We start from the raw sequence: 25,329 nt of genomic DNA, 5'->3' as shown, positions 1-25,329 counted from the left end.
GAAAGCTTGCCAATAATTATAACAAATAACCACAGAACATTTTTCGAAATGATTTTGCACCGCATTTCGGGGAGAACAAAAGAAAATTAATAATAAATCTCAAAATGCTCATTAACTTAATTACTGTGTTTATTTTCATTGCCCTTTCTGTTCAGCACTGAGTTCCCTTCCCCCGAAACTTCTTTCCCTTTCACCTTTCTCTTTTCCCTGTGTGCTGAAATGCTTTCCTTTTGTGCGTCACGCAATTTTTAGGGCCCCTCGGTTGATAAACAACTCAGCGCTGAAAAAATAGCCCCAAAACATGAAGAAATTTCGCGTCTTTAACCTTAATGTGTATTTAAGTAATGTTAATTGTACTCAGAGCTTCCAGATGCCATTTGCCCCGACAACTGGCGCCACTGCTTGGATTTCTTTTGCGCTGCCCCGCAGAATACTTGTAATTATGCTAATATATAAGTTTGCTTCGGGTAGCGTATCTGAGCTTGTGTAATTGCTTGCTGTTAATTGAATTTAAGGGAACGAAGGTGAGCTTGGTAAGCCGTTGAGAAATAGATTATCGAGCAATAATCATGACTTCTACGGTAGTACGGCCCACCATTAGAGGAATGAACAATAAAGCCAAATACCCGAGGAGGTATGCCACTCTGTGCTTGTTTCAGGCGTATCCTTTTTAAAAACGATTTTATAGAGAAAGTTACTGATATCTGCAATGCTGTAATATCCGCAAACCTACTAGGGCGTACCTTTGATTGCATCATGATCAAGATCAAGATCATTATCTCTGTATACTTATCTCATTGGCACTAACGATAATTAAATACTTATTATCTGAATAATTTAGGAGTGGTTAAACTGTCGTATTCTTAGTAAGGCAAACCATAACTGGAGCAACATTTAGCCAGGAGGTTTTTGATATGGATTTAGCAAGCTCGAACAAAAGTAAATCAGGTTATTAAATCAAATAAAATCATGTTTCCTATTAAAATTTGAAGGAATGAAGCCAACATTTTCTTTGTTGTATCTTCTTCTTTCAAATAAAGACACCACAACATTAATGCTGACTGTTTTGTTAAAATTTGTACCCAGATTTACAGTCAGGTTATATATATAAATGACTAGGATGTGTAAACCGCCAACTTTATACAGTTTCTGGCAGCAAAAACAATTTCTATGGTATAAGATATAATATTTTTTACTAGGTTCAAAATTCCAAGTTTGTGGCACTTCTTAGCAAAAGATTTAGATCCACTTTGTTCAATATAATTTGATCAAATTTAAAATTTTTACCTATGAATACTTAATTGTACTTCCAGAAAGACAAAGCAATGTTGACAGAAGAACATTATTTTAGGTCGTGCCTCTTGAAAAACTTTGACCTATAGTTTTGTCATTGTAATTGTTTTTTTATATAGTGACATTAGTTGAAGAAGTAGTTGCTGATTGACGTTCTGTTCCTGTAATTATAGCCATCGAAATGAAAAGAATAAAGTTGCAATACATAAAGCCCTGTATCTGAATAATATGGAAAATATGCTGCCATCCACATTGATGCCAAATACTCAAACATATACCAAAGTTATGGAGCGGCTTTAAACAGTCTGCCGACCTTAAATTGCCGGCATTCTATAGAATTGCATTGGATAACTTTTTTAGCCACCGTGGAGAGCCGCCAGGGCGCATAATAGCCCAGAATATTTTGTCATTATTAAAATCGAAAATATTCAGGTCACTCGGGCAATGGCTCGGTTAACGTTACCCAATCTCCGATGAGGTAAATGCATATTTACAACACTTTAACCTTGAGATTTATTCGGATTATATGCAAAATGTCTGTCAGATATTCCCATGGGTCATGGCACTCTGCCACTCAGCGGGGGAAAAAAGCATGCAAGAGGAAAAGCCATGAAAATGCACTAAAAAAGGAGCAAACAAGCAACTCACGTAAGCCGAATGGTGCTGCGGTTGCACCTGTTTTGGCATGTCTGAAAATTCCTGGAAACAAATGTAATAAAAACTAGCCGTAATACACACGCACACACACCGACGGGGCCACACACTCACACTCGCAAGGACTGGAAAGGGCTTTTATTAGCCCGAGCTTTTTGAAGAGTTTTCCGAGTTGGATTTTCTAATTTCGGCTTTGCTTTGATGGTTTGGTTTTGCGTGTTAGCCAGCACTTAAAGATTTGTTAATGAAAGCAATTTTTTGTTTTATTTCAAATTTGTAGCCGCTTTTAATTTGGTTTTTTAGTGCCAGTTAGATGCATATTTGTAATTTATGCTCTACTTAGGATTTTCATGACTCAAAATTCCTGCAAATTCCAATGTTTAGCAGAGTTGTTCAACGAATTTAACAATGACCAGGGAAGGGACGAAACCTTCTTTAAACTGTCTCAGACTATCATTATAAGATAGCATCATAATGTGATTATTTTTGAAATTCATTAACAATGTTTGGCTGTACCTACTTACCTAAGTTGAACAACGAACTTATAAATGCAGATTAACCACTTTTTTGATCATACCACATATTCAAAGATATTTTCTTACTTAACACTTTAATGTTAAACTTTATTTGTATTATAAATATTCCTGTCGATTCGGCAACTTGCTTACACTGTCATGTACATTTGATGCTTACAAATATTCATTTATATTGATATTTGATAAATATATGTATATTTGTGTACATAACGTCGCTTTAACTTAACTGATGTATTTAGCTTTCGTAACAATTTAATTTTGTGTGGAAATATACATTTTGCTAAATATTTATTAAACGAAGCCCCATTCGCACAAAATCGATACATTTGTGCAGAATGAAAGGGTATATAGTGTTCTTGAATGAAAATAAAAGAAAAAATAAATTATATTAACTGTATAAATATCAAACCTTTGGAAAGTCTTTATTATATCGAGCTTTTTTAAGATTGTTATCTGTTTACAGAAGTCCCGTATTACGTATTTCCCCCTTTTTTTTGGGTATACAGAAGTCGGAAAACTCGTTCGTGAAGCATTATCCTTGTGTTGTTATAACTTAAAAAACAGAAACGAGTTTCCGCTTCTTTTCCTGTCAAAAAATGAAAGATATTACATTTTTTACCCTTCGAATGTTAATTTATTGATATGTATTTTGAAAAACATGTTAATTTTGTTAAACTTTTTAAAAATGTACAAAACGTTTTGGGCAATGAAGCGAGGTAAGCAACAAAAAAATCAGTTTTTGTTGATTAAAAATATCGGGAAACACAGCCTGCCGCTGAGCCTATTAATGTATAATTTTTGTTTTTACATTCAAGCCGTAAAGCTTTTGGCGGATATTTATTTTTCCTTGCAGTTTGCGATATAGTTATGTATACCGGATATGATACTGGTTGCTTTAACTCTTTGTGGATGACTATTTCACTCCATTCGCCCTACTGGAGTTTTTTACCCCAAAATAACTGGTGTCCAGTGGGACGCTTAAATAAATATTTGGTTTATACAAGTGATATAATACATAGCCCCTTGCCAACTCCAGTCTAGAGTTATACGAAAACCTTGCCATGCGTCTATGTACACGTGCCGATGTGGCTTGCAATCTGCGATATCTTACAAAGGTTGCAACTGGGCTGAGCTCCAGCCCCAACTCTAGTCAAGAAGCCAACGGCTGAGCCACCGCGCCATCGGGAGTTAGGAAGCCTAGTTTACTTACTGGCTACAGATGCGGAAATCGCGCCGCACCAAGGATTTGATATATGTAATTCGCGTTGACAAACTTTGGCCGAGAGCAGCCGCAGCGCGCCATAAATCTTCACCGCCCAGTAGCGTTTGGCATTGACAAACTCAGCCATCATTGCCCGGCCACTGCAGTCTGGACTGGTTGCTCCGGCTCTGGCTCCATCTCCATCTGCATCTCCATCTCCATCTCGGGGTGCAAGTTGCGATCCAGCGGCGACTCCATGTCGATGTCAACTCGGCGTCTGTGTCAAACACGCGTCACTCTTTGCGGCGGCAGTGTCATCTGGCTCCCCCGCAGCTCCCCCGCCATCGCCATCGCCGTCGTCAGGAGCAGGAGCATTGCCACTGCCACTGGCAGGAGCAGTCCGCCGAGGTCCTGCCGCCGCATCCCTGATGCCGAGGATCCGTACATGCTGTCGATGCTCTCCGCACTCAGACTCAAATCGGCTGGGGAAGAGGGGACACTCTAAATTTAGTGGGTGGGATGGGAGGTTCAGCCGGGATGGCAGCGGCGGAAATTGGATAAGGCTTTTGAGAGAGGTGATTAGCTAGCCTGCTCGGAGGTTGCCCTGGCGAAGGCCACAAGTCCAGACTCACAGGTACTTCCCAGCGATTAGTTGGTCGGATTTGAAAAGGCAAGTCAAGAATTGTCATTTTGGAGTGCCTTGTACTTGCTAAATATGCAGTAATCAAAACTCAGCTCAGCTAAAGGTATTTCAACCCAAATAAATTTTGTTTCCTAGCTAACTAATTATTTATAGGAGGTAAATACAAAAAATAGGAACTTTAAAGGTGAGTTCCCACCAATTTACTCAATTTACTCAATAAAAGTGAACAAAGCGCAGGGATTCCAAGTTTTGGCCACCGATTTCCGGGAGTGAAGTTATTTGATTGTGGCCAAGTATTTACAAATCATTAAATGGCCGAAATGCCAAGCCGAGCGTGTTTATTGATATACAATTACGCCCCAAGACCCAAGAGCGGAAAACTTTGCCTTCTACCTGGCCCAAAAAAGTATGCTACGGTTTTCCCTCTTGCCCAGCCCTCTGCTATCCGCTCGTTTCTCACTCTTTGCAAATTAGTGTGAAAATCTGTCGAGCTGTGGGGGTCGCGGGGAAGAGGTCCCTTTTTATAGCCTTCGTCCCGTCTCAAGTGGCCTGTTAAGCTGGACCCAAACCGCAGGGCAAACGCTTGAAATATGGCCCATAACCCTAATCGGCGTGCCGCACTCGCCGCACTCTCTCTGCTTTTGGAGCGGTTCTCTTACCTTTTCTTTTTCCCGGATTTTCCAGGTCCTCGCCGCTGTGCTCCTGGGCCCTCGAAGGATGGTGCGACTCCGAGCCTTTCGTCCGCTTCTTGCCTGCGAACCGAAACGAGACATTATTGAATGGCGGCAGTCCAGTTGGCTGACTGGGAGTACGAGTATCTTTAAATTACTGCCGAAAAGCAATCGGACCTGCAGCGCATATTCATAATAGACTTGTCGCTGTTTTTTGCCTCCAGAGCTACTCGCAAACAACCGCAGCTTCAACCTGCTTCAGTGTCATCCCCTCCCATCCGTTACCTTCCCTAACCCATCCCTATACCATCCCTTCACCCGTCTGGCAGCAGCCACCTGATCCGTGGCGTTGACGATTTGAAACGGATTTGCATGGCGTATGAATTATTTATGCGTTTTTTCCTCGCCTTCTACCTTTTCGCCCAGCTTTATATTTCCCATGATTCCTGCCACGCGGGTCGGCCAAGCTGAATATCTGCGGCTCATCTTAAATTTATGCCAAGTGGCTATTAAATTTTGCTTTTCTCGCGCTCGCCTCGCCTCTTCCACCTTTCGGGAATTGGGCACGCCGACTTTTGCACGTTTCTTGACGGAAGGGTATTCAACACTCCGGCTTGACTTTCTTTCTTTTTCCAGAGTTATGTACTTCGTTTAAGAAGTTACTTACCTTTGTGGCGCGCCTCGAAGTTCTCCACGTAGTTGACTGCGTTCGGCGGGATTCCTGTTGGAGACACACCTCATCCGTCAAAACCAATCCAAAAAGGGTACTGACACTGGTACTTACTGTACAGCTTGATTGTGCCATCCGTGTCGCCCAGGGAATTCTTTGCCACACAGCGGTAGGCCCCGAATTCGGCCTGTGTAAGGGGATTTATGTGGAGCCGCATCGAGTTGCGATAGCCTCCGATTTCCGTGACATTCGCCGAGTATTTGCCGCCTGCAACGCGAGAGGTTTGATTTCCGAGTTAATATTTCATTAAAATAATAAACTAATTAATATTTAATTGAAATTTTGCGTTATTTAATAATTAAATGCATGTCACGCGCACATCGACCGAAAGTACGGCCGGGCAAAAGTTTCAACAATGTTGCTGACAGGCATAAATTTATGCACGAACTCATGTCACACCGGAGGCCCGATCTCCGGGCAGCGGGGTTCGGTGGGGTTCGGAGGGGTTATTCGGTTTTTCTGGTGTCAATTAAAACCTGCCAGAAACAAAATTGTAAATTAATTTAATTTAATTTCCAGTTATGACAACGGCAATGGCAGTCCAAGTCGCCGCCTCGAGCCTCGCATCGCCGCATTGCCACATCGCCGCACCGCCGAGAGTCGGGAAACCGCAGGACTGCGGTCCTGCTGCGAGTATCTCCGTGTTAGTGCCGACTAAATCAGCTAATTAACAACTTTTTCGGTGTGTCTGCGTCTGTCGCGTGGAGTTCGCACTCGGCGGTCATCAGTTCGCCGGTTTGCTGGCTGGCAGTGAGTTCCGCCGGGAAGGCAGCCCCTTCTCCTCCGAGGGATTGGTCGCGTCTGATTTGGCTTCGCACTCCAAACTCCGCACTCCGCACTCTTCACTCTTCACTCTTCACTCCAAACTCCGAACTCAGGATTCCGGACTGCGGGCTTAGTGCTAATGTGTTAATGTGCCCGGCGCGGCTTATGACCTCTTGAATGCTCAGGGGCATTCACAGAATATGAGGTAATATAACAGTGGCACTCAATTAAAATCATATCATTGTGAAGCGAAAACACTTGTTCACCGACACTCTAACTCTAAGATTGATACATCTCTTCAAAGTACTTAAATATATCCGTTTTTTAAAAAGATTGTTTTTATCCTTTGACCATTAGGATCGAACTTGGAACTGAGGTGGAAACCCTGACCTACTCTCCTAATCTGAGTTACAAGGGCATACAAATATACATAATTTCTTCGCTTTTTGAAACTCTGGTTTTACAATAGTTCTCTCACCCGGTGGTACGATCTCCCCGCGTTCCCTGGTCCAGTAATTGATCGACTTGGGATAGGCCTCCGATTCGCACTCAAGGGTTACTCCTTTTCCCTCCACAGCTCCAATCAGTTGGTTTTGAACGGTGATCATTGGAGGGACTGGAATAGAAAACAAAAATTAACTAAAATAGGCACCTGTACGCTTGTTAATTCCTAAATTTATGTGTCTTCCTCCCGTATGAAAAAAAACTTTAAATTTATATCGCAACCCATTCGCCAAAGCAAGAATTAAAAATTTTAGTTTTTTCGCATGTCCTAAAGTTAACGTATAACTTTGTTAATTTTTTCTGCCAAGAAAAAGACAATCTGGCAGTTCTTAACCAGGAATAAACTGTTTAAGATGGCCAGAACAGTAAAACAAAATCATTAATTTTGTAAATAGTACGTTTATTGTAGGTTTCCGGAACCCGTAGTGTTTTAATATTTTCACTATTGCTCAGTACTTACAGTGCACAACTAGTGTTATCCGTTTGCTCACCGAGGGCGGAACTCCGTTGGAAGCTATACACAGGTAGGCACCCATATGGTGACGTCTAACATTCGGTATTATTAAGTCAGTGCCTTCGATGCTGAGAACTGAAAGTAGTAATTATAAAAACATAAACTTTGAACCATTACAATAATGACCCATTCGAATAATGTATAAAACAAACTATAGAAAAGGAGATACATTCGCAATTGAACGCATTTGGTTAAACTGCTACTTATAAGGTAGCTTGGTAAATTTTCCAATATGTTTTTATTATTTTTAAATAAAAATATCTTTTGTAGAGCTGAATATATATATATATATATTATATTTATATATATATTTTTGACAGAGGGAAAGTATACACGTTATTGATCAGACAGCATCTGATTATAGTAAAAATATGTTAAGATACTTATTTTTGTGTAAGATCAACGGATCAAAAACCGCGAATCTTGCTTGCATATCGATTTTAAGTACTTTAATAATGTTATTATTATGGAAGTGTAGCCACAAAACTCTTCTTTTGGTTCGTTGCTAGATTTTCCTCTTAAAAAGCTATGCCGAAGTAATACCGAGTTATAATTACCTGGTAGCAACAAAATTGTGAACAAAACTTCTAAGCTCGAGACTCAGTTCAGTTTCAGTTGTGGCCATTCAACAAAAGTTGAGAGCAACGCAACAAATGTATATGTATCCTAGAAGCTGTTGCCTTTTATGGCACCACCCTTCCCCCTCGGGATCCGAACAAACATCCTGTTATCACAGTCGAACTGGGCTTGCATTATATAAACGGCACTGAGGCTGGTTTAAGCCGGCAACACCACAGACGACCATTCGGATAAACGTGGCTCTGTTTGGGTGCGCCGGAACCGGAAGTTCTGGCTAGTTTGCGCTTGATATTGTTAGGCAGAGTTGCGGGACATAATAATATGCTGATTTTTCGTTTATTGATTTGGCCTTTTGAGCCGGGGACCGTTTCGGGCCACCGAGTCGCTTATTAGCCGAACTCTTCCACCTTTTTTTCGCTCGGCTCCGACGGTTCACAGTGCGGTCATTAAACGTAATAGCCACGAAAAACGTGTAATTTGGTTTGAGCCCCGCCATGGCGTAAAACTTTACTTCTGTTCAGCCGATTCCATTTTATTTCACAGCAGCAGCGAACACGAAACGAAATAATCAAATTTCAAATGAAACAAACTTTGGTCAGAAAAACAAGGGGGACTACACACAATGGAGCACACTGAAAATAGAATTCGAAATACTCTTTTGTTCTAGAAACATGATAATATGCGCTAGTGTGCTTACAGCTATTATCAAAAGTAGTAGGCAACTATTACAATTCTAAAGTTTCTTAGGTTAACTCATGGATAAATAGAAAGTCTCCTTTACTACGTTGAAGTATAATAAGCACGTTTCATATTAACAATAGAAATATTGATAAACAAGGTCGTTGTTATTCTCTTTTTGCTTACAACTTAGACAACTACATTTCTGTCTTGTTATGAAAACCACTTTTAAAGTTCAATCTGAATAGTTAATTATAATTAGTTTAAATATGGTATTTAAGTTCCATGACTAAGAGTTGGTTTTCAAACCAGAGATACGTAGATTAATAAAGAAATTAATTAAGAAGCTAACGTGAGCAATTAAAGCTACCAGGTATTAAAGGGTAAGTGCTCATGATGTTCTCCCTCCCGAAGATCCCCATCGCTGAGCAACCTTATAGCGCCCCCGACTGGCAATCTAGTCTAGCCTGACTGCCAAGCACACCACACACGAGTGAAGTCGGGAAATGGAAATCGGACTGGGAAGTTGTCGGACAGGAAGTATACTCGTTTGGCCGAGAAAGGGCTGGATTGGGTGGCAGCCATTTAAGCCCGGCAAAAAGGTCATTTCGCCAGCTTTTTGTTCTCTTTATGCTGATTTTTTGCATCCTCTCATTTAGCCGTATGGGTTTTTTTTTTGGTTTGCGTTTGTTGTTTTGCGGGTTTCCAGAGGATCTTTTCTGCAGCACCTTTGATTCGAGTTCTGTTATTATTTGCATTCGGTGCTTTTGGCTGACTACGGTGTACATTTTTGTGTACATCCCTTACAACGTCAGCAGTCATTATTGAAATTATGTGTATTAAACTAAAGTAAGAAAATCTTAAAAATTCCTACGCTCCTATCTAATTTTTGTATTCGTTTTTTGTGTATAAATGTTTAAGCAAGAACTTTTTACAGTGAATTGATCAACGTTAAACATTGAATATCAAGCAAATATTTGAAGTAGAAGGCTGAATTGAATACCGAAAAAAGTACCACAAATATGTTTATAAAAACAACGATTATGTGGCTGGAAAATGGTTCGGGGTGAGCTAACGTTCCAAATAAGGAACTCGAAGTTTGGAACTGCTCTCGACTGGCGAACACTTCAAGGCCAATTAGCAAATCTGGACTGCACCACCCGCCAGTTGGCCAGCTCCAACGATCGGCCCCTAACCATTTGCTAATTCTGTCAGTCAGACGTCATCATCATCATCAACATCCAAACAGGACGAAACACGTCGAAACAGGACGGGTGGAGCTTTCGCATGCTGGTCGAGCTGCAGTCTGCAGGTGCCATGGCCACGGGATGGGCTTGCTGCCCAACCACCCAACAGTCCGCCACCCAACTAGCCAACCACCCAACCAGCCAACCCACTCGTTACCACTCGATAGCCTTGGGCAGGACTCGGTAGAGAGGCGGCCTGTGGCTATAACTGCTGATGGCCAACTCGTTGCCGCTGCCTTTTTGTGTAAAAGTACTCCAAAATGTTGGATGGAAAGCCTCATGCAGGCGGAGTCGGCAACAACAGCAAAGGTACTTACAAATCAGGAGGGCGGGCGCCGAGGGGAGGCTTTACTGTACTGCGAGAAAACGAAAATAAGCTATCCACAATTTAAGCCTGCACGAAAACCCGGCACAAAAGGTCAAGCTGTTGAAGAAGCCATCTGGGGTCAGGCCCAAAGTTCACATGTGCCGAATTTCGGATAGTTTAATTTAATTATTGGCTCACATTACATCTGGTTGATGATGATTCTGCTGACAGCATGCAGATAAATGCAGAATATTACATTTTATATATTAGCTTAGTATATAAATAGATTTAGTTTGCTGTGTAACCTTTTAAATTGCTTAAATGCTTAAAAGCTCGTTTGAATTGCTCAAATTATTATAATACAAATATAAAATGTATGACATAAGCTGCGCCCAAACAAAAAAAGAGCTGTTGTATTTAAATATTTTAAAGTCAAAAAAACTGGCAACAGTACGAAGATTTTTCAGTAGATTTACGGAGGACGATTTGGAGCACATTTGATTAGTATGATCAACAAAAAGTCTTCAAGTTATCGTAGAAAAAGGTTGTTTGAACCGAACCCCTGATTAAGACTTTTAATATTTCCAACTACAATTCCCCTAATATATGGGCTACAAATCATATTTTATATCCCAAATTTCAGCTCATTGAATTGTTCGCAGTGCGCGAACCCGGGCTACCAAAATGCGAGCCGACTTACCCTCCTCTCCGCTGGCCAGCTCGATGGGCACTCCACTTTCACGTCGCCATGTAATTGTCGGCTCTGGCGAACCGGTAGCGGCGCATTTGAGCGTCACGTTACTGCCCTCGCGAACGACCATGTCCGTGCTCGTAGGATAATCTAGGATATCCGGCGGTACTGCAGCCAGGAACGGTAGTCGGCCATCGGGTTGCCATCGAGGTCGCCAGACGTTTGTCGTGGTTAGATAATATTTATAGCGAACATTGCAAAATAATGCATTCCACATGTAAAGAGAGAGCGAGAGAAAGGGAGAGCGGAATGAGAGCTGGAATGGGCTGCAATCGATTTAAATAATTTAAATTTTGAGTTCTTCGCTTAAATAATTAGCCGTATTGTTTATATGGCGCCCCCGGGTGGACGGAGGCAGTGATTCATTCGCGACCTCCGCCCCAGAGATGTTCCCGCCTGTATTCGACCCTCTGGCGAAATAAGAGTCCTCGCACTCGCACTCGCCTTTGTTTTAAGGACAAACTTTTCACATGTCCCGAAACACACAAATTATTACAACCGTAGCTGCGGTAAGGACAGCGGCCAGAAAAGCGGACAGAAAGCGGACAGAAAAGCGGACAAAGAGGCGGACGGACGCCCCCAGCGGAAACCTATGAACCGTGAAAACGTAATAATGCCAGGACGAGGCGCTCGGCGGCCGCAGGGGGCAGGTCCTGGGCTGTATGCATATAATATCCCGCAATTATGTGGTCGGTAAATGACCAAAAAATGTGCTGGTGTTGACAAACAGCTTGTTAAGCTCGGGAGCGAGTGAGTCAGTCCGTGTGCTGGCCAGTGACCACTGGATGGTCATTAAGTGGCCAAGGTTAGCCGGGGAGCGGGAAAATTGCAGCCCCGAAAGTTGGCAGGACTGGTGACTGGTGGTGGGTTTCGGATCTCCAAATCCGTTCTGAGCCCTTGGAAAACAAGGTGGGGCCAGGTAAGTGAAGCCGGTAATGGTGGCACAATCCTAGTCACTTGAATGCTGGTCCGAATTTGAATTGGTTTGGTACTTCATAATCAATCGTGGGAGTATAACTAGTTGTTGTACGCAAAGGTTTTAATTTTGCATTACGAATATTTCATCTTCAGGATGTCGCGAACGCCAGTCGCCACTAGAGTATAATCCACTCCGATGTGCGCATCCTGCACGCGTGTTCGTTGTCCGGGGTGAAAAAGGATTCAGGAGGGGACACTGGAAATCCAAAAAGGTGAGAGCTGTGCCGCTTCCGCTACGGTTTGTCGTCCACTATTTAACTGCACTCGGTCACGAAAATCATCAGGAGCGACCACCGTCCACAGGCCACCCTCCAGTTTCTCGCAACTCGAATGTTTCCCGTGGCCGATTTTCCGCCTCCACTCGATTTCCCCCGAAACAATTTTGAGCGGGCTACAGTGGTATGAGTTTAAAAAGCCTTTTCTAAAAGTGATACGAGTACTTGGAACAATAAGTTTTCGCATAAACGTAGATCCAGTAGCAATCTGTTATTTCAATGAGAAATCATTTAGAAACTTTTCTAACTGATCCATTTGGTCAGGCTTAATTATAAACGTTATTTACCCAATCAAGTATACCAGCTAGTTTTGCTCCACTGTACTTCACCCGCTGATTATCCAGTGCAAATACACACAGTTGATTATACTTTTTCGTGTTTGCCGGTGAATGCCGCGCCGACTGCAATGGTGGCTAAAATATTTAGCGCTTTGATTTAGATTTGCCAGCAAGAGGTATTTAGGCAGTTGGGTGGGCTCGGGAGGAGTGGGGTATGGGGCATGTAGAGGGGATTTAGAGGGGATATAGAGGGGATATAGAGGCGGTATAGAGGGAGGCGGGGCAGAGCGACCGCAAATGGACAGCCGAAATGCGCGCGTTGAGCACTTCATAGGCGGCTCCCAGCCATTTCTTACGATGCCTCTCGCTGCTGCGGTGCCGTTTTAATTCAAAATCAACAATTTCTGCGGTTCAGTGGACGGTTAAACATGTTTAAGCACTCGCAACGAGAAGTCGCCCACGGTGAGCTCCGTTGGCAGAGTTTGCCCTGAGTCCGCGTATTAGCCGGTGAAATTTAATAAGCCACGGTGCTATTCTCTTTTTGCGCACGGCAGCAACGCTTTGTTCGCCTCACTCGCCTTTCCGTTTAATTTTTTAATATTTTTATTTCGCGTAATACGGTTCGAACAATGGGAGACCAGTCCCGGCAACGGGGCGTATGATTGTTTGACAACCGAAACGTAATGAGCAAAAAGACCACTCGCATTTCCCCGTCCACTTACCCACAACATCGAGGTAGCCCATTTGGCTTTTCATCGGATCTGTGTTGATTTGGCACATGTACCTGAAATGTTTCCGATTATTATGACGAGCTGGTGAATTCACCCAAAGTGCATACCAGCCCTTGTCCGACTCTTTAATGTCCTTAATGCGCATTGTCCAGGTCTTGTGCTCAGAATTGGCGATGCCGATGCGTTGGTTTTTCGTTATTACGTGGTTTTGGATGGTCAATATTGTCTGAGTGTCGACCCGTAGCCACGCCACCTGCAATAAACTTGGATGAGTTATCTCTCACTATTTTATTCAATTAAAAATTCAAAAATTAATATGCCAAGGACTTCTGCGGTTGATCTGGAAAAGTGCAGCAATTCTTCAAAAAATATTCACAGATATCCTATTTTCGATATTTTCCTAAGAGTTGTTTATGCATATGTTTACTGTTTGGGAAAAAGACAACAAATATGCTACCCTTAATAATATATTTAGATGGTTTAAGGTTTAACTAAATACATTTTTTTGCGATCTCCGGAGCAGCAACTGCCTATGATCAAACTGTTAGTTGTGTGCGAATGTGGGATATGCGTAATGTGTATGTTGTATGCATGTGAACTGAGTTGAACTGGGGGCCAGACGAAAGCGTGGCCTCATACAAAGGTGCTCAAATGTAGCTTAGTTGAATAGATAAGACATAGACATAGATGAGATAAAAATGAGACAACGAGAGTAGTTTGAAGACCGCACAAGAGAGCTGCAGGTGCAGTGGTACACCTATATGCACATGACTAGGTTCTGGCGGTCTGCTTTGAACAGTTACCTTTAAGTTTAATGAACTGGTCGAATCGGTCTAGAACTAGTTATATTATTCATATTCGTTAATTTGATTTGGGAGCCAAATTGTCTCCTTCTATTCTTTGTTGACAGGCTATCTTAAGTCTCATTTCATTAGATGTTGTTTTTATACCCTTGCAGAGCAAAGGGTATTATAATTTTGGCCAGAAGTTTGCAACGCAGTGAAGGAGACACCTTAGACCCCATAAAGTATATATATTCTTGATCAGCATCACCATCTGAATCGAAATACGTCTGTACGTCTGTCCGTCTGTCCGTCTGTCTGTCTGTCTGTCTGTCCGTCTGTCCGTCTGTCCGTCTGTCCGTCTGTCCGTCTGTCCTTCTGTCCTCCTGTCCGTTTCTGCCCAAACTAGTCTCTCAGTTTTAAAGCTATCTTGCTGAAACTTTCCCAAAAGGTGTGTAGTTATTGCACGCAGTATATAAGTCGGAACGGGCCGGATCGGGCGACTATATAGGATAGCTCCAATACAAGAGATTAAAAAACAAAATTCTAACGCCGTTGTTTTTGATCAGATCGACTTGATTTCTTCCACATGGCGTTTTCTAGTTACTATTGAATTTCGGGTTAAATTTTATCGAAATCGGATAACTCTGTCATATAGCTGCCATAGGAGAGATCAAAAAATATAAATAGAATTAATGGAAATTAATTGATAACGTCATTGTTTTTCATCACACGACTATAATTTTTCGAGTATTAAGTTTGTTAACTAGCATTGGTTGATAAAAAAATTTCATACAAATCGGACAACTATATCATATAGCTGCCATAGGAAAGATCGAAAAATCTATATAGAATTAACGGAAATAAAATGATAAGATCGTTATTTCTCATCAGAAAATCATGATTTTTGGAAAATAGAGTTTTCTAACGACTCTTGAATAACAAATATAATTTCATCAAAATCGGACGACTATATCATATAGCTGCCATATGAACATTAGTCAAAAATATGAAAAATTAATAGAAAAGTCGTCGTTGCTTCGATGTTGTTTAGCCTTTGTGTATTCTGTTCGAAATATTTGATGACTGCAAGGGTATATTAGCTTCGGCTTGCCGAAGCTAGCTTCCTTTCTTGTTTTATTTTGCCTTTTCTTTGTATTCACAATCTTTCTTTTGACATTAAATTAACAGAAATATCAGTTTTCCGGAAAGCTCTGCTATTATAAATTTGGAGTTATCTATCAAATTTAAAACGAAAAAAGAAAATAGAACACACTTCACAATTTGTGAGATTCCTTCCTAGCTAAACCTTTACAAGTTCATATTAGAAAGCCTTCTGAAACTAATGAAATAAGAGGTTGTCAATTTTCTAACTTTATTTATGTACGCTTTTGTTAAAAAATAAAAAAAACCAAAAGTAAATAAATAAAGAGGGCTTTTGTGACTAAAAAAACTTTGAAGTGCCCCTGGCTTGTTTGAAGGCTGAAATTTCTAAAAGTTTTGGCAACGTTTGTCAACTCTTCCTTGTAGCTGTTTGGAAATAGCTTCAATGTTTTTTTAAAGCCGCGATTAAATTTTGTGTACAGAAAGTATAAAAATTAATGGGCCATAAAGTTGGTGCAATCATGTAATACAGAAAGCGTATAGATCTGGCGTTAAAAAGGAACATTTGTAATTATTTGTTAGTGAATAACAATGAACGTTTATGTCTAAACTGGTTTTAATACTTGCGAGGAGTAATTGAAGTACAAAAACTCGACTGACTGTAATCAAATTTCGGTGATACCTTGTCTAGCTTTTAGTAGCGAGGGCTGGGCGCCAATCATGAACATAAGTAGCATGCATGGCTGTTCAATTATACACGAAAAATCTATTCACAGAACTATTTAAGAAATTTCAGCCCACACGTACACACCGCCACACAATCCTACGTAGAAGCTCGTCATTGTACAATTACCCAGCTAAATTATTATGCGATAAGGCACGCAGCTTGTGAGCTAAAAAGCTGAGTTATTTTGAGAGCGGGGAGCACGAGGAGGCCAACCCTTTACTCCCTCCTTCGGGTGGAACGGGGGTGTGGAGCTCCATCCAGACGACATGTCAACACGAGAAGCTAGTTGACTTTTTTGTGAAGCCGCATGTTTAGTATGCACATAAATAAATTAAATACTGGCTAATTTCCAGTCGGTTCAATCGAAGGCTAATGAATTATTTTCGGTTAAATTGAATTTGGGTTTGCTCGGGTCCCCGAGCGCTGTCAGCATAAAGTAAGTAATTACACCCAAGTGCCTGCTCAATTATCTCTGAGCGGAACAGTGCTTAATTGTGCACGGCACAGATTGAGGGTGTCCTTCGTGGCTCCCCTTGATGTTCGCAGGAACAACATCGCCGGCTGCAACCCAGGCGAAGTGGGAGGACAAAGCTTTTCACTTCAATGGAGATCCACGTCCCCGTTCACCTGCCAACGGCCGACTGTGGATTCGGTGTGGATTCGGTGCGGATCAGGATACGGATACACTTGCTCCCCCAACGAGACAAACGCGACAAACGAGACAAACGAATGCAAATGCAAACACAAATAAAACAGAGAGTCCGGGGAGGAAAGGACGCCACTCCGGCGTCCAGGACTCGCTTAACACGTCCTCATTCATATTTCAATTACTTTTTATGTGATTTTCGCTTTTGTCATCCGTAAGCCGGCATATCCCTGTTTATGTTTTTATTTTCACTTTCCCCCCGACCATTCGCCATTCATGCCATTCAACTCCTGCTGCCCGCTTTTGGTGTCGAGATTTGGTCTTTGAGATTGCGCGCTCGTTGCCGGGATGGTGAAATGTTAATGAATATTAATGCGGTCGGTTTCGGTTTGTGGCTGCTTATTGAGTGTGTAATTGAGCCCCCAACACAGGGCCGCCGAGGAGCGGCGGACCCGGGACAGCTGCCGAGCTGATTTGCTAATTTAAGTTCGGTTATTAACGGATTGCTCCCCGCTCCACTCACCTTGTAAGGACCCAGATCCTGGACGACGCACGTGAGGAAGGCGTCACGTCCCACGGGCGCTGTCATGTTCACGATTGGAGAACTGAATTTGGGATCAACTGTAATAAAGTCGAGGGATATTCGTGGGTGAGCGTGGTCGTGCTTGATTGGAAAATAATTGGAATATAACGCAAAGTGTGCTCGCTAAAATAACGATTATGATGAACACTGTTGTGGGATGTTTAATTCTGTCAGCCAACAAACAAACGTTCTTCTGTGTGGGACAATAATCATTTTCCAAATGGTTCGTTCGGAAATATGAGAACATCATCAGTGTTATCATCAGTGTGCTAAATCCGAGCAAGAAAAATTTAATTCTGGTAGATTTTTAAACTTTAATGAAAGGATTACCGGATTCCTGTTTTTGAATCATTTAAAAAAATGGTAAATTATAACAGTTAAATATAAATAAATAGAGTATTTCCAAACGACAAAATTTGTTTACTATGTTTTAGGCAAAAACTTAAGTTTTTCAGAGACGAATTAAGCGTTTAAAAGCATTAATTTACCACACAAAGGTCAAACGAGTAAACTTGTTTTGTTCCACTCGAAAAAACCGACTTACCGATTACTTCGGCTGGCACCTCCACTCTCTGAGGATTGCAATGTTGACTCATCAGGATTAGGAGCAGTACGACTTTTATCGCACAAGTGTGGAAACAGCGTAGAGAAGAGGTTGCTTGCATTTTGAAAATGTGTCCTTTACTTTCTTGTGTTGTGTTTTTAGCTAATCACTTGGTTTGCAGGGATCTGTTGTTCCGCAAAAGTTGTAAAAATTTGTTTAGTTGGAGATGAGTTCGAACAAACAAATAAAACTTTTCATGTATTCTAAGTTATCATATAGTAAAAATATCTTCCTATTGGGGAAGTACTTGCAATTGCTCGTTGATCTGAATAGAATGATCTGAAGGCAACTATTGGCGAGGCTCAGGGCCCTGCAGGAAGACAAACAAGGAGTGCAAAACCTTTACTTCCCGTTGGCCCCCCGCACCTGTACCGTAACCGCTCTTAACTTCGGTTCAGTTGAGTGGGCAATATCCGCGCGCCTCGTAATTGGAGTCATTAGCGCGCCTCTAATGGCAACAACTTCTGGCCGTTGCTGTTGCTATTTATGCGCGTAAACAGGCAACAGGGCAAAGTTCAACAAAAGTACTTGAAAACAGAATCAAAACTGCGAAACAATGGCAAACAATAATCGCGATGCCGGTCGAAAATACGCCAAATTAAAAGTTTCAAGTTTAAAGCAGGAGGACCTAGCCGCGGAAGAGGGCCCACGGCCTTCCTCTCCGGACGTATCCTGTGCCTTTGGGCCGGGCCAACATATTTCTTTGCCCAGTTACGGACCCTCGCTCTTGGCTTATTTTGCGTGTTCGGGCTGAGTAAATTCTGCAGGCGAACAGCTGCCAGAAATTAACTACCAACCTGCAACTATCTTCTGGAAAAGGTGTTGCATGCTCTCCTCTCTGCTCATTTCATTTTAGCCGTTCGTTGTGTTTCTCGGCTTTTAAACGTGGCAGGGGGCAAAACTGTTTACGGAACGGAAATGAAATGTTTCGCTGGGAGCCGCATCGCTGTGAGCTCGTAAATAAAGCATCAAATCGTTCATCCCTGCGGACCTCGGATATGTCTGAAATAGTTTAGTTGTGCTTTATGTCGGCGCTGAGTTGAGTTCTCCTTCGCTTTTTAAGGGCCAACCCAAGCGACGTGGGGACACCAAAAAAATGCAGCGACTTTTTTGAAATGCAGCAGTACTCAGTGGTAGTACTTTTTGGAAACGTCTTTATTGGATAATAAACGGATCGTTTCGGTGCTTAATTCAAGCCATGGCAGTTACTAAATATTTAAATAAGTAAAAAGGTATTTTTTGCTATGCTCTATATAGTCTATTGGTTTTCCCAAATCATTCAAGAGAGTTAAGCTGTCTTACTATTTATCTAGCGTTAGCATAACTTTTCTCTTCAGTAAATCATTTGCGCATTAGAATGGATATAAAGAAAGTTAAAAGTATCAAAAGTCAGAAATCATTTAAACTAAAACAACTGTTTCTTAGAAATTAAATAAATATAATAAAAAATGATTTTGGTGTCAGTTTCACACAGATATATTAACAAAAATAGCTTCTTTAACTAACAAAATTTAGAAAAAAAAAACAACAACCAAAAGTTGTTGGCTTTTCTTGTTGATTATTATTAAGCAAATAAGCAATTAACTCAGACTTTAAAGGAGGAACATTAAGGAATTGAATTTAATTCGTATCTTCAGTGACATTTCTGTAAGAACTTGTCGATTTTTGTTTACAATTTAATCAACATATTAATTGGAAGAACAAGTTTTATAGGCATAACTATTTTTACTGATATATTTGACTTTCTGGCTTTTCCTGTTGTCCACATTTGTCGATTTTTTAATGAATTGTTTTTTTTAAAGCCTAAAACAAATAATGGGGTGACAGGGCCAGATATCAATGTATTCCAAAGTCCGCCCGTACGATTGGGAAACCTTGATTAACTTTCCAGCTGACTCGACCATGAATCTTAACATGCAAACGAATTTCGGTTTGGTAAGAATAAAAGCCTACTTTCTGGCGCCCGCAAACTGACAGGAACCATTTTAAACTGACATTTCATTAAAATTCCTCCCCCCTCCAACCCCTCTGAGTTGGTATTGATTTTTTCATAATTTAGCGGAATTGAAAGCAAAGTTGCCGGCATGTGTGGTATGTGTCCTTTGTCGTACTGCACACAGACACATCCAATCCACATTGCATGCTCTGAAAAGTAGACTACAAAAGACAACAGGCAGGCGACAGGCCTGCAAATGGTTAAGGGAGGGGTGGCAAGACTGGCGGTAGGCACTAAAAACGTCTAGCAAATGGGCATGGCAATATTATTAATAATTTAGGGCATGCGGGCCATGTCAGGAGCCGGAGTCAGGGACAGGGACAGGTGATGGTTCTGGCTGTAGACCCGCTCCTGCTCCCAGCCTGACCACAATCCGAAGCCATATCGAGGCGAGTGTGTCGAAAGTCCCTCTTTGCATACTCGGATCGGACGCATTTTATTCGGACACTCGGCCTGTTGTGGTATTGATGACGCTCCAGAAATTATTCATTACTCTGTGTTCACAACCATTGATATATTTTCAAGCGATTAAAAAACTCTCCATTTGGATACAAATTAATCACTAAACCAATCTCCTAGGTTAGATATACATACGCTTATTTCTTAAAAAAATTACTCTTTGTTAGGCCCCAGGGTCTCAAACACATTAATTCATTAATTGAGTACCCAAAATTCTACCCGTAATGCTACAATGCAGGGGCGGACGCAGAAAAAAATTTTGGGGGGTCCGCACGAAAATTTTTTAGTTTGGGGGGGTCCGATCAAAAAATTTTTTAGTTTATATGGTTAAAAGACCGAATGCTGTAAGGGAATTTGAAAAATTCTGAGATTTTGGGGGGGTCCGGACCCCCAGGACCACCCCCTGGGTCCGCCCCTGCTACAATGCAATTAATGTTGCCTTAATAACTAAATTTACTCTACACAACATATTCAATATAACTGGGGCTGAGTCTCGATATTGCAAAATTTGTTGCAGTCCAATGAAGTTTTGAGAATATTTTATCGCTAATACTAAATTTATAAGATTTAATTGTTTGGGGCCCAGGTCTACCTTATTACATCAACAAAATTATGAGCCATTTTTAGTAAAATCACGACCTTAACTAATGTTGCCAAATTTCGTGATAAACAAGTTGTTTTTAATATAACAAAACCAATAAATAAATTGGTTGATTATAGTATACAGCTGTCACCAAGTCTTCATTGATTTTTTAAAGCAACTTGGATAAAAGATTTTAAATTACACAAAACATGTTGCTTCTTTGATATTCTTTTCATTAATTGAAATAAAAATGCTTGGAACATTTTTACGAATCAGGTCGTAAAAATGATAAAACAATTTGATTTGGGCAAAACTTTGGAAAATATTGTTTACTTGCTTGAGTCTGGTTTTTAAATTCAATAATTATTTTCGCGCGTATATCTAGCCGCACACAATCAAGTCTAGTTAGCTTTGCCTTTGTTCAAGCTTCTGACTGCTAAATATTTCTAAAGTCCAAATATTTATGACAAATAATAAGAGCTACTCATGGCAATTTTGTGGCGTCCGAGTCGTATATTATTTTTATGGGTTCGGACATGCACAGTTCCCTTTTCCAAGCTCCGATGTGTATAATAATAATCTGGTGAGTTATAGCAAAATGTCAATACCCTTGCTCCCTCTGCTATTTGTTTTGTCCGCCAAAAGGGAATTTTTCTTTAAAATGAAATTCACCCCGAAAAATCGTTTGCAAAAACTAAGTTAATTTCCTACAGAGAACTAGCTAATCTTTTCGCTGGGCCAAATTCAATTTCCAACGCAAACATTAATTAACACGTGATAAATTTCGCCCTTTATCGCGATGCCACTTCGACATTTTTCAAAAATTATTTGCCGTCCAGCATTTTATTTTGAATCGAGCCCAGAAGGGGGGGACCCAGCTAACAGTTCCTGCATAATATTTGCATAACTCAAACCGTTCACCTGACGGGCCTTCAAGTGCGCAAAGTTTCGCTCGGGTTTTCAGAATTCTCCTCCGCTCACTTTCCAGCACGGAAGTTGATTATTATCGCTTGTTATTAACAATAGCAACAACAATGGAGGCAGCCGGTTCCTCACATGTTGGCTATTATGTCAAGCTGGCAAGGGGCTTGCAAGCCGTTTCGATCCCGCTCAGCAGACAGCCGGAACTCTTTGAATGGCCGGGCCGGCCCACAGATGCAGGCCAATTTGCAGTTGGTTGTGTAGAATGGATTAAGGGATTTGATTCCCGCACCGCAAAAGAGCGGAGCTCCGAACTTGAGTCAACATGTTTTAATTTCCATAATATATTTTCAGGCCCATCTGCCCCGTTCCATCTAAGCCTGCACATTCGATTTTGGTTTGGGTTTAGGGCCAGCTGAAATCACAATCAGCAGATAACAACTGATCAGAAATTATATGTAAAATGCAAATGATAGAGAGTGCCATAAATCGAAAACAGGCCGGAGCGTCCCCCGGGAAATCGCCGGTGTGGGGATGAATTAAATCCGGGGCACCCGAATAGCCGCAACATATTTGCAACAAATGGGCAACAGACAGCGAATTTGCATGGGCCGTCCCCCGAGCGACTGCCCTGCGCTTTATGGATATCAATGAACTTTAAATTACAGTCGGCAGCCGTGAAACATAAAATATGCAATTGTTGGCGGCCTAAGCCCGCCACTCCTGGCCTGGCCAACATCAACAAACTGCGTCGAGTGCTCGGCCAGACACATTTGTAGGCAAATTTCAGGATACACATCAGCCACACGCATTGCAGTTGGACGGCAAATCATGTGACGACCATTGACCGCCGAGGGTTGCTGCTGCCCGATTGTTGTTGCTTCATAAATAACGCGGCTTTGTTTTTATTTTAAATATAATTACGGCGAACACGCAGCTGACTGCAAACGTCGCCAAAGTCGCGGCTAAATTGCCAACAAGCGGCTAAAAACGCGCGCGACTTGGCACGCGAGCGAGTTCAACTTGTTGTTGATGTGCCCGAAAATTCTCCAAATTATTTTTGAATGCCTTTGGTGGCCCAAATCAAGGCAAATGATTAGAAAACTATTCGGCAAACTTATTTCCCATAGTATGCACCACAAATGGGCTATATTGGGAGGGGTTTCCATAGTTTTACGGAATTTAAAGTGGTTATTTCAGGGATCGTTAGAGATACTTTTCATGTCCATTATATTGACAATCTGAATGCTGCCATAATGCTTTCCCACAAATATCTGCTTCTATTTGATTGCTGAAAAGTGTTTGTCAAACAACGATTGTGTGGCATCTGCAATGCACTCGCATACTTCTATGGTAATTAATTAACAGATCTTCTTGGTTGTTAATGAAACATAATAACACGTTAGCGGACTTAATTTTTCGATAGCTGGGAAAGCAGTAAACAGCTCTTGTTAAGAACTTTGCCCAGTCACTCTTGGCTTTTAATTATCATCTTTCAAGCCACTTGCAACGCGAACGCAACACTTGGCGGCAAAACACTCGCGATTCTGTTCAGGGACTCTGGTTTTCCGGCAGGACCAAGGACCAAGGAGCAGGCCAACCGCACGAACCGAACGCTGTCGAAGTACTAAAGCCACGAGGGCGAAACAAAAGTCGCGAGGAGCGAGTGGCAGCGAGTGCCGAGCGATTCCGAAGATGCTCCTCCGGCGAATCGTCGTCCTTTTGGGGCGGGGTGGGCGTGTGTGTGGGTGGGATGGGCTTAGTGGGTGGCAGGGGGTGGGCGGCGGCGTCGCGAGCGAATCAGACAACTGTGATTTTTGTTGTTGCTGGGCCGCATTTTATTTTGCTTTTTGTTGGCGGGCGCTTTTCACTTCGTTGTGCTTCTTTTTTCTAACCTGGACTGTGTGTGTGTGCTTGTGTGTGTGCTGCCCAATGGGGGGTGTGCGTGGGAAACTCACCACGGCTGAAGCGCTCTCCACTCGGTTGAAAGCCGATTGAACGCCTCTCGAGCGATGGGAAATTTTCTCTGCATACTTTTGGGCGCGTGAAACTGGAGGCCACATTTATGAATGAATTCTGGGGCGCAGCAAAGGGTTAACCTTCCTCCGGGGAAAGGGGTTTTCGGGGGTGATAGTAACCCAGTGCGTGAGGCGGAAAAATGAGTTGTCATTGGTCGTGGCATCTGATTGTGGGAAAGGGGGATTATCACATGCTTCCTTGGAAGAACTTCGTAAGAAAACTAAATTTCTCTGGCTCTGGTTTATTGTATTAAGTAACAAATCTGGGATGCACATGCAAAAAAACTACGAGTAACAATTTTTCAGTGTTTCAATACAGGTTAGAATCGGAAATGCAATTTTATAATGTACTCAAATTGGCATAATTATTTTGTCGACCCATTTTTGTGACTATTTGCTTCTGGTCAATCAGAACAAGAAGTCGATTTGATACAGAATAGTTTAAAGCGTTCTAAATAGTTTTGTTTATTTTAGGACTTATAAGATTACCAAACTCTACTTTTATTTGTCAAGTGTTTAGTTTCACCAAGCATCACGTTTTTGTACAATCTTGTCCCAACCTTTTATTCTGATACAAATCGGGTGACTATATCGTAAAGCTGTTAAGGTGTAGATTATCAAGCAATATCCTCCTGAACTTAACGCCAAAATGACAAGAACTCTGAGTCCCAAAAAAAATTCTATTCAAAAGAGCCAATATGTGCAGGCGTCCCACAAGGAAGCGTGCTTGGGCCAACGCTATATACACTATACACAGCAGATATGCCAACCGCTGGGGCGATAGCAGGATTTGATGAGAACGATGTTCTTATTGCAACGTTTGCCGACGACACTGCCGTGCTGACGAGAAGCCCAATTATCCGCACAGCGTGGCAAGCTCTACAAACCTATGTTCACAGCTTCGATAACTGGGCAAAGAAGTGGAACATAGGAGTCAACAGCAGTAAGTGCGCAAACGTTACTTTCTCAACGAGAACTAAGTCCTGTGGTGAGATCACTATGTCGGGCTCTACACTGGAGCACAAAGAGTCCCACAAATACCTGGGTGTCATACTCGACAGGACGCTCAACTTCCAAGCTCACACCACAATGGTGAAGCATTCTGTCCTGCAGAAGGCCAAGCGAATGGAGTGGCTGCTCTCACCACAGAACAAGCTGACCCTGCACAATAAGATTGCAATATATAAGGCGATCCTTTCCCCTATATGGAAATACGCTTTCCAAATATATGGAACTGCAGCGAAGTCGAATTTGAATAAAATTAGGGTGGCGCAATCCAAAGTTTTGAGGAAAATTTCTGGCGTCCCCTGGTACATCCGAAATAGGGACATCGAGAGGAACCTGAAGGTCCCCAAGGTCGGAGACGTTCTTCAAAACTTGGCAACCGGCTATGTGCAACGCCTTGGAAACCACCCTAATGCATTGGCCAGACAGCTAACAGCGCAACCGACGAGAAGACGCCTAAAAAGATGCCACCCAGCCGATTTACCATCAAGGGTCATATCATAAATGTATATACACTGACGAGCAAAACTGTAACACGATTTCATTGTTTCAACTTCAAAGGTCTG

At 41.9% G+C, this 25,329-nt stretch overlaps 1 protein-coding gene across 3 annotated transcripts; it reads right to left on the bottom strand.

Moving 5' to 3' along the window:
• Window positions 1-3,192: 3,192 nt before the first annotated feature.
• LOC108093451 (limbic system-associated membrane protein) lies at window positions 3,193-23,349 on the bottom strand. Of its 3 annotated transcripts, none has more exons than XM_017193525.1 (12): window positions 23,087-23,349; window positions 17,722-17,906; window positions 17,118-17,215; window positions 13,443-13,588; window positions 13,327-13,388; window positions 11,023-11,181; window positions 7,458-7,586; window positions 6,972-7,109; window positions 5,783-5,935; window positions 5,666-5,719; window positions 4,987-5,079; window positions 3,193-4,166 (listed from the first exon to the last, which is right to left on the bottom strand). In XM_017193525.1, the coding sequence occupies exons 2-12, from the start codon at window positions 17,840-17,842 to the stop codon at window positions 3,967-3,969; spliced, it is 1,353 nt and encodes a 450-aa protein (XP_017049014.1). In that variant the 5' UTR covers window positions 17,843-17,906; window positions 23,087-23,349; the 3' UTR covers window positions 3,193-3,966. The 3 variants fall into 3 exon arrangements, with proteins under 3 accessions (XP_017049014.1, XP_017049015.1, XP_017049016.1); XM_017193526.1 differs by having other exon boundaries at window positions 23,152-23,192; XM_017193527.1 differs by lacking the exon at window positions 4,987-5,079.
• Between the last annotated feature and the right edge of the window lie 1,980 nt (window positions 23,350-25,329).

The sequence above is a fragment of the Drosophila ficusphila genome, unplaced genomic scaffold, assembly GCF_018152265.1.
Source record: "Drosophila ficusphila isolate 14025-0441.05 unplaced genomic scaffold, ASM1815226v1 contig_636, whole genome shotgun sequence".
NCBI classification, from domain to species: Eukaryota; Metazoa; Arthropoda; class Insecta; order Diptera; family Drosophilidae; genus Drosophila; species Drosophila ficusphila.
Note: the sequence above shows the minus strand (reverse complement) of the source record. Positions and strands in the feature narration are given on the sequence as shown.